This window comes from Mus caroli, unplaced genomic scaffold (genome assembly GCF_978045245.1).
Source record: "Mus caroli unplaced genomic scaffold, Mus_caroli_1 scaffold_22, whole genome shotgun sequence".
NCBI lineage: Eukaryota > Metazoa > Chordata > Mammalia > Rodentia > Muridae > Mus > Mus caroli.
Genome location: NW_028227277.1, coordinates 972017 through 982666, shown reverse-complemented (window position 1 = coordinate 982666; position 10650 = coordinate 972017). Strand labels below are relative to the sequence as shown.

At 34.9% G+C, this 10650-nt stretch overlaps 1 protein-coding gene across 2 annotated transcripts; it reads right to left on the bottom strand.

The window, feature by feature from the left end:
- Positions 1-698: 698 nt before the first annotated feature.
- On the bottom strand, positions 699-7350 carry LOC147000001 (vomeronasal type-2 receptor 116-like). 2 transcript variants are annotated; one of them, XM_085834304.1, is made up of 4 exons: positions 7081-7350; positions 5510-5792; positions 4329-5132; positions 699-851 (listed from the first exon to the last, which is right to left on the bottom strand). In XM_085834304.1, exons 1-4 carry the CDS (start codon positions 7287-7289, stop codon positions 831-833), a joined length of 1317 nt encoding a protein of 438 aa, XP_085690430.1. In that variant the 5' UTR covers positions 7290-7350; the 3' UTR covers positions 699-830. The 2 variants fall into 2 exon arrangements, with proteins under 2 accessions (XP_085690430.1, XP_085690431.1); XM_085834305.1 differs by having other exon boundaries at positions 699-848.
- Positions 7351-10650: the final 3300 nt, after the last annotated feature.

Genomic DNA, 10650 nt, shown 5'->3' with positions numbered 1-10650 from the left:
AATAACATAACACTTTGGGACAAAGATACACATTAGCAACCCTGCACTAGAAGCCAAGATGGAGAAAACCTCCACAACCACCATGACCCTCCCCCTGGTGCTGTGGTAGACAGGGAGGAAGGTGATCCAGACACTGCAGAACACCAGCATGCTGAAAGTTAGGAACTTGGCTTCATTGAATGTGTCAGGAAGGTTCCTAGCCAAGAAAGCCAAAGTGAAGCTCCCAAGAGCCAAGGAGCCCAAGTATCCAAGTTCAACGTGGAAGGCAAGGGCAGAGCCTTTATTGCAAAGAATGACAATCTTCCCATGTTCAGATTGGATATCTCTGTCAATAAAGGGAGGAGATGTTACCAACCAGATTCCACAGAGAACAAGTTGGATTAGGGTACAAATGGGAATGACCAATTTAGGTGCCCCTGATACCAACATCCCTCTCATTCTTCTTCCTGGAGTAGTGAGTTTGAAAGCCATGACCACAGTTATTGTTTTGGCCAACACTGTAGAAACAGCAACAGTGAAAAATATTCCAAATGTGGTTTGCTGCAGGATGCAGGTGACCTGGTCGGGATGTCCAATGAAGAGCAGGGAGCAGAGAAAGCAGAATACTAGAGAGATGAGCAGGATGTAGCTGAGAATGCGGTTATTGGCCTTCACAATGGGAGTATCCTTGTACTTCACAAATGTGACGAGGACTAGAATTGTGATGGCTGTGAACGACAGGGCCATGCAGCCTAGAGCCTTCCCCAATGGGTCTTCAAAAGCCAGAAACGATACAGCTCTTGAGAGGCAGTAGGTTTGCTCTATGTTGGCATACTTATCTTCTGGACACCTCACACACTGTTCCATATCTGCTGGCAAATGAAAATAACCCGTATAAGATATCATAATTACATAGGTAATAATTTTATATTTGTGTTATTCATAGGAAATATTAACAAATCATTTGGTGTTGAGCATCTATTCCATTCCTTTTTGCTGTAGAACCTCGAACTTAAGATTGCTCTGTATTAACCTATGTTTGTGATTGAACAAAACATCATCGTATGAAGTAGAACAGAAAAAATAATTATTAAATAAAAACAAAATATGATGACTAATAATAATAATAATAATTTCAGATTATTTAATTCCTCCAAACATAAATGCACTATTCACAGACACGGGTAGTATGCAGACATCTTTGTTGATACCACTTGATGAAGTGCATCATGTATTTTGTTTTCTTTGTGGGTATGCCCTTTGTCTGTATACGTACCTAGGAACCAGAACATACAATTACTCATGCAAGTACTATTTGCATAAAGGAATATTTTCATTCTTGAAGTTATATGCCTCATATACATATACATTTCCCTCTCATTGTTTTACAATCTCTTTCTTCACAAATACACACTCCAAGCTCCATGTCATAAAGGCTATGGTTGTCCATATTCATCCCTCTTTCCTTAGAGAGGGAGTGATTGACGATAAGCAGTATCCCATCTGATGCTGCATTCTTCAAAACTTCACTCTTGTTCTAACTCTTTAACAGGAAATTATTAATCCATTAAGCCATCTAAGTTCTTAAAATATATTCCATTAAGCAACAAGTATTACCCTGAGCATCTAGTCTTTCTCAGGGAATAAGCTGTGGTTTGAAAGGAAAGATTATGGACTGATCAGCTAGTCAAGTTTACCTGTACAACGAATCAAAGAAAAATAAACCTGTGCATAGATTATGCCTAAAATGATTCTTTTAAAAATTGTTACACAGGTAGGTCCCCCTAAACATTTTCTATATAATATATAACCAGTAACTATCATATTGTGAAAAAAATGCCTTGTTTGAAGAAGATATTGTAATTTATTTGCTGGGTCCAAACGAAGTGGGTATTATTTAACTGATTAAGTTCTGAAACATGGAGATTTTAGGTCATCAGTTTGCATTTAGGCCATATTGTATTCCTTGTTTGCAAAGAACAGGTATTCAATTTCAACAATTTTTCTCCTGCATGCAAGCATGTACCTGTTTCATTGGAAACCTCATTTTCTGGGCAATGAACACAATCGAAGCAGCAGTCTGCTGTTTCTTTCTGATGAATTTTCCTGAATCCTGCAGTACAGGCAACACTACACACAGAGGATGGAACCTGAAGAAGTGAATAAATATTATATAATATGCGTGTGAGTGAGTGTGTATATCACACATTTGTCAAACGAATAATGACCCATAGATTGATACATGGGACACTAACAGATATGATTATACATATTCTTCTGATATTACTTATTCTTCTGTATTATTTAAAGGTATCAGACACATTATTATTTTATATTTTCCTGCAATGCACTGAATGTTACACAATATTTACTATATCCTGTAATATTATATATGTAACATTCAGGTTGTAGCAATTTAAATTTTTTTTCTTCCTAAACTGATCAATCCAAAAGAACAATTATGTGACACCTGATTTTCTATCATGATTTATAAATTCCAAAAATTAAAAAGTAAAAAAGAATAGTGAGGTGTATGGAGGGAGGTTAAGTTGGGGGATATGGGTAAATCTAAGAAGAGTAGTTTGATGACTATGACCAAAATATGTTATGTAAGACTCCCATAAATTTAACAAAGTTTTCCTAAGTGTAAAAGAACTTGAACACACTATCCCTTCACCTTTCTCCCATGTGTCTATGAGGGAGCTCCCCCACCCACACACTCCTGCCTCACCACCCTAGCATTCCCTGTGCTGGGGCATGAAGTCTTCACAGGACTAAAGGACTCCCCTCCTACTGATGCCAGATAAGGCAATCCTCCACAAAGTATGGGAAAACAGGATGTTGGAAAACATTTGAAATGTAAATAATTTTTTTAAATCCAAAATATATAAATAAAAAAAAAAACCTTGAATCTGGAGAAACATTTATGTTAATGAATACATGCTATAGTTAAGTAGTCTATACATTAGTTCACAGGGATTCAGAAAATTCCATGGGTTACAAAAGTTACAAAACTTTAATTAATTATATGTAAATATATACTATATTATAAATTTATCAAATTTATTCCTGTATTGTGTTTGAATTGGCATATGGGTGCTATTGAACATGAAATGCAGAGGACATTGATTCTTCTATGCCCAGATTAACATGAAGCTAAGAGTTATCAAATTTTGAAGATTTTAACTGAGAATGATCTTTTGCAAGAGTAGCAATTGGTCTTAAACACAGAATCTCATATTTTAAAATATATATATCCTGAAAAATAAAAATTATGGTATACCCACTGATGTTCCTCCCATGGCCCATTCCAAATCATCAGATATATGAAGTTGTTGACTCTTTGGAAAACAAGGTATATAGCTTCCTATTTTCACTTTTAATCCAAGGCCTTGTGGAAAACTCCAAATGATGAAAATATCATACTCTCTACACTGATTTTCCCTATTCTTCATGTTCACCAGTTCTCCAACAGGGTTCGTAAATACCCTGGTTTTCATCAGAGAAGACACCTAGAAGATATTCATGCTTACCTATGCATATCAATAAAGATAATGCCAAGTTGAGAATTTTCGCTGTTTTCTTAATGATTGTCAGAAAAGACAGCTATATTGAAATAAACCTGTGTAGTAAAAAACAGTATACACAATTGATAATTGAAAATTTATATGCTTCATATTAATATTTGATGGTAAAATGTTCCTGAAAAAATGATTATCAGATAGCAAGTAACATGGTGTGTTTGTGTGTGTGTGTGTTTGTGTGTGTGTGTGCCTGTGTGAACATGTTTGTCAAAAATAATTTTAAAAAATGTAGCCATGTATGTGAGAATGAAGGGGAAGTCTGAATGACTGAAAATTGTGAAAATAAAAAAGTTGGAGTTTATGTACATACAGTGTACACATATAAAATGAACATAAACTTAAGAAAATGGGAAGTCTTAATCATTTATATTTTTGTAAATTGTTAATTTAAATGAATAACTATTAACCACAGCCCATGTATCAATTTTTGAGACACTATATTTTAGAAAAATATTCAGTCTTGTCATCACTTAAGACTTTTATGATAAAACTCTTGGTTCCTCTTTTAATTTTGAAATCATTTGGTGAAATGCTGAGACACCTTTTCACAAAACTAACTGATATTCATATTAATGTAATGCCCCCTATTAAATATTATCTTTGTTCATGATATTCCTCCATGTAAAAGAATCATTAGGGACATTTGCACTATAGAAATCATTGCACTGAGAGAATAATCTCTAACAAATGTACAGTTGTTTCTCTGGTTCCATTTAAAAGATCACATTGATATATCTAAGCATAATGAAATGTAAGAAACTTTACCTGCTGACAAGCAGTGAAATGTCTTTTGTGTTCTGCCTTTTTCTGAGACTCTACTTGTTGAAGAGTGTATTCATGGTAGGTGTGGGCCGCAGCATAAACAGCATTGTACAGATTGTAACCTTCATCACTCATGGCCATATCACAGCTGTGCAGAGCTGTCCATTCCAATGTGTTGTTGAATGTCATATGATCCATTTTACTGCTGTTCTTAGAGATTGAACAATTAAAATAATTCCATTCCAGTATAGTATGAGAAATATCTTTTAGGTATTTGACAGTGTTCATTGTTTGCATAAAATTCCTAAATTTAGGAATCTCAACTTTGTGGTGTGCAAAAGTGATAGTGGCATGGAAGAGATTAAGGGTGAATTCTTTTTTATGTGTGATGACATCCCATTGTGAGGTTGTGATCCAGATTCTCTGAGCACCTAACTCTTCCCATCTTCTAAAGCTGACTTCTAGAGTAGAGTTCATTTCACCATAAATGATAACAACATTTGCTGAAGATGTCATAATTTGCTTATCATATATTGTAGACCTTGTCATATATATCTGCATATTTTCTGGAATCATATTAACAAAAGCTAAACAGATCCCATGCCTTTGGCTTTCTTCTCTTAAATCTGAGAGAAACTGAATACCCTGATCATCATCTGAGATGACCAGTCCTATCCAAGTCCATCTAAAATGAAACATCAAGGAGACCATGCCATGTGATAAATGTGTGTCCTTGGTGGCTACCTGATGGACATGGGACAGCCGGTCATGGTCGCGTAGGTTAGGATTAAATGGTCCAAAGAAAACCTAAAGGATATAGAAGACAGGATGAAACTTCCAGTGAGGAATATGATTATTAGGATATTTGGACTCATATACATGTATCGCTACTCACCTTCCAGAACTCTAGATAAGAACAGTAAGATTGTACTATACACATTATGTATTATTCCTATTAGATTCTTGACTATTCCTGACAAGTCTAAAATTCCTAGAACACAATTTTACCTGTATGCACAGTACATCTATGAACTGATTATTTAATTCATATATATATAATGTGTATGTATGTGTGTGTATTTGTGTAGCAGCATACCCACAAATGCATTCTTTCCAAGTTTTCTTGTAGGCACCTGTAAATGTAATTTAATGTTCTTAACCCATTCAGTGTCACAATTTCTTACCAGTGGCATTGAAGAATGCATTGCCAGGTTTAAGGATGTTTTCCATGATGGTCCTGTCAGACCTATCATACATGAATCATCTAGATAACAGAAATAATTAACAAAATTCATATGTCCATTAATTTGTGTATATTCTTGATCCAGATTTTTCAATAAATCATGACAGTTTCCACCAATGATGGAGAACATCAAAGTCATGTTGGGTAAAAGATAAGGATTCTTGTTGATCTCATCGGTAGCAAAAAACATTACCAGAAGAAGCTCATATTCACTTGCTGCAATTCTAAAACAAGGCATAGTGATGATAAGGGGAATGTTTGAAATATGAAATTTCAAATACTGTAAGATTTATAATATGAGATATGTTAAATCTGCCTCCCAAGTGCAGGGATTAAAGGAGTGATCCACCAAAGCCCGGCCAGAATAATTATTTTAGGATATATTTTATTTAATCTTATTTATCCATTTCAAGATATATATACAAAATGACACGTTATACCATATGACCAGAATATTATCCTTTAGGGTATTGTACACATCAAGTTAATGTTACCTTTTAGTGTGTTCTTACTATTTCTATTTTGTAAAAAAAAGTTTCAACACTCTTTCCCTCATAATCTGCAGCCACAAATGATAAAATCTCACTAATTTGATCTCAGACCTAATACCCACATTGACAACAGGTTCTTTTCCACAAGAAGTACTATGATTCTCATAGATTTATCTTTACAGACCTCAGATGTAGAGATTAAGGCCAGAATTTTCCCTATGTATCAAGGGCACATGACATAGGATGAATGGAAAGGAATTGTGAATAAATATTAACTACTAAATAATTTTAAAATTACTGAGTAATTAATAGAAATATTGACCTTGTATCTGATAGTGATAATAAGCCAAATCTGTGCTTGCTCATTTGTGTAATTGAATAAAAAGATTAGTCTGGTAATTGAATATAATCTAGCATTCTTTTTCCACATTCAGTATCAAATTCAGGATTGCAGGAAGAGGCTCATTTAAAGACTATTTTATGAAGGAAAGTATATGTATATTCACAAGTATATAAGTAATGTTATACATTTAGCCAGATATAGTAGACCAACCCATACACAAATATTTCAATGAAACAATGCATGTTCATCTGTTGGAAACCAGAATTAGGTAACACTTTTACGAAGGCATTTAGATGCATGATCATAATGAGGTGTTGGCAGAAAATTGAATATAGGCAGTGATGCATTCTCTTCATATTGAGTTCTAGACAAAGGAGGGAATTGTGAATTCAAGGCAGATGAAAAGATATCTTTCAACATATATTATCAACGAAGACTCAAGAGAGAGAATCCAGACCTTCACATTGTCCAGCATTGTGAACTGGAGTATAATTGCACTAAAACTATACTAAACTGTGACACATTTCGAAGTATTAAAATAGTGATTGATATAAAAATTCGTTTTCAGAGGTTCTTCAAGTTACATGGTGAGGAAGAGAACAGAACCCACAGTTTCTGTATACAGCTAAATATTTCAAACTAGTGACATTGATACATTAAATAAAGTTAACGACTTACCTAAAATTTGAAACTAAATTAAAAAAATTACTATTAGTATAAGATTTTTCAGTTTCCCAAAGGTAAAAATGACACTCCCTTTGCAAATCTCCATCATTATCTTCACTATTCTTTATTCTCCAAAAGCAGCTTGGTTCAGTCAAACAGCACATGATGAGAGAAAACTTCAGAAACAAAAATAAAATAGTGAAAGCACAGAGCTTCTTCATGTCTGCTAGGATCTAGGATGGAGCTGTTGTGAAATCCGTTTCTGATGTAGAAAGACATCACACACACAGTTACACCTATGTGTCTGTATTAAGGCTACTTCTGTCTGGAGATCCACTTATTATATTCACAGTTCCTTTCTATTTCTCCTATGTCAGGCTCCCTAGATACATAGGGAAAATTCTTGCCTCAGGCTCTACATCTGAGGTCTGAAAACTTTTCATCAACATATTTTTGAAAACATGTTTTGAGATCATGTTTTCTACCCTCAGGGGTCATGACTGCATTCATATTCATAGCGTAAATCCCAAGGACAATCTTCTCCTGTATAGTTCATACCTGACCATGTGTCAACAGCCATTATGCACAAACACAATGGATTTCATCAGAAGTTCTACACTGTGACAGAAGGTGAGAAGGTCATAAAAGTTCCATATCACTCAGATGTTGAGTTTAATCATGAAACATTATGTAACACATTGTCTAGTTTAGGGAAGGACAGTCTCACATGCAACATTGAGCCTGGAGTTGACCATGCTCTCTGTTGTTCATATATTGTTGTTCATATATTGTATGCCACTCATGTTTACAAAATATCTCCAAACTTCCTGTGATTCCTGCCATCTGGAGAACATGTCAATATGCTAATTCCAAAAATGCCTGGGTTTTTAAAGATTGAACACCCATCCTGTCCAATATCAGTACCTGTGCAGACATTCACTGATATGCTGATCTCTTTCCTGATAATCAGTGCCTGGCAGTCAATGACATTTGATGAAACATTTCTTTGGTTGATGTATGTTCACACCTCATTAAGAAGTTAGAGACTAATTTCATATATTTTGCTCAAGGGAAAGAAGTTAGGTGTCATTTAAGAGGTAGAATTTTATTGCTAATGTTAGCATATACCTCATATTTTTCATTTACTTCTACTTGGCATTTGTTTTGAAATATTTCTATCCTGGATTAAATTTAAACAAAATAGATTCATGCTTTTAAAGCTAATTTATATAATTTGGTTAGATTACAATGAGTGACAAAGATGAAGCATTGATTTGATTTCTAATTTCTTGAACTACCTTATATTTTTGTTCATAATATCCATATTCAATTGAGTGAGTCTTAAACACCATTTTTGGAATGGTTGGTATGTCACTGGATTATAACAAAATCCTGCTATGGATTTTATTTTATTATCTTTGTTACTATGAATACACATTTGTTTAATACTTTGGTTGAACTACGACTATTTCAGTGCAAATTTTTTCAGTACAAACCAATAGACTGGGTAAATTAAGTGTTCTGTTGTCATATTGTTATATACCTGGTGCTAATACCATGTCAAATTAACTGGGAATGTGCATGGAGGCTGACTCTTCACTCCACTGTGACTGCTATTGTTGTGCCATCCTGGGCTGTGGCAGTCTTTTGGAAGTCATTTGGTGCACATGAGCAATGGAATGGGATCCATACCATAGTCATTAAAACAAGACTACAGGTCAAACATTTAGGTCTTTAATAATCTTGAACTTGTATTTGCTCAGATTTAGAAGTGAGGCCCCATGTGTTTATCTGCAGAGACATCCTCCATGTTGCTTGAAACACAAATAGTATTTCTTAAAATCTCTTTTCTTTTTGCCTATCTGATTCCATGTCATGCTCTGTGGAACATGTGATGGCCTCTATCCTATTTTCATGTCAGAGAATAATCTTAGAAGTGTTTCTGGTGTATTTTCATTAAATTTTGTTGTCATTTATTAGTAAACCATTCTTATCCTGTTTTTCCCCATTAATCAGATACTGATTTGTGATTCTTCAATCATTTGAAATAAGGTTTGATATGGCACAGAAGTACGATTTATACAAGGCATTAAAGCACTTTTGAGTATCTGCACTCATCGATCTACATGGATGGAAAGACATCCTCTTTCATGAAAATATATGCAATAGCAAAGATGTTATTAATTAACCACAGATATTTGCAAGACAATGTGATGCCCATTATACATCTACGCATAAACAAATATAATTTCATTTTCTTCCTTACAAATAACATCTCAGTCTATTATAATTAAAGTAAATATTTTAGAAAATTCAATGTATTCTAATGAGACTAAATTTGATATGTTATAGCTTGTTTACACTCAGGATTTTTAACCCAATGCATCATATTGGCATGACATATTATTTCACAAATACTCAACCTCCATGCAGGATTGCTGATGGTGATTCTTGCAAGCTGTCCTCTAAAAACCTCTTAATCCATAGAACTTAGCTTATAGTAAATGCTCCAATTTCCCTTCCAATCTTCATTGTCCATATACATAACTATACTAATATTGAATACCAAAAAAGAATTTCAATATTATATAAAAATTTTACACCTGAAGGACCTCTGTAGTCTGAACTTATGAAAGCAGGATGCACCTCCCAACCCTTCCAACCTACCTGACTGGCAGGAGCTCTTCCATAATTAGGAACATAGGTGAGCCCTTTGGGTGAAGACCCACATCATTTAGGACCTCCACAGAGATAAGCACATGAGGTATCTATCCAGCTCTTCCTGAGTACTATTGTCTTTCCAGTTTGCATCTCCAACTGAAGCTATTGAAGATCAATATGCCTTCCCCAGACCCCAAAGCCAACCTGGCTTCTATTAGATCTGCCTAAAACAGAGACAGTGGGATATGATGGTTGCACCAAGCAAGGACACTGAATGCATGCCCTAACCAGATACAGCACTTCCTGACTCCCAGGAGGCCCTCTGGAATCCAGGTCACACTACATTATTTGTATCCAAAGAGTACTGATCCAATCCCAGATACCCAGACAAGTTAACAGCAGAAATGACCAGATGGTGAAAGAAAAATAAAAGGACATAACCAACAGAGGCCAATGTAATTTGGCATTATCAAAACCCAGTTTTTCTACCCTGAATATTTAAACACTCATGAAGAGCAAGATTTTAAGCTAAAATTGCATCTCATGAAGATGACAAATAACCTTAATGAGGATAAAATAACACCTTTATAGAAATACAGAAAACCACGGGCTAAAAGGTAGAAACCGTTAGAGAGGAAACAAATAATTCACTTGAAGACATGCAAGAAAATACAATTCAAAGGCTTTTGGAATGGAACAAAACAGTCCACACCCAAAAATGGGAAAAGAAAGAATAAAGAAGTTCAAAACCTATTCTGCTCATTCATCTGACTCCAGACACATAGAAGAAAGCTTTCCTTACACTAAGCATCTTCCCTAAATCTCTGAGACGCCGGCACAAAGCCAAGCTTCACTCACCAGCATGAGAGCCCAGGACTACATTAATTCCCCTATGAAATCTCCATCCAAATTCATGTGATC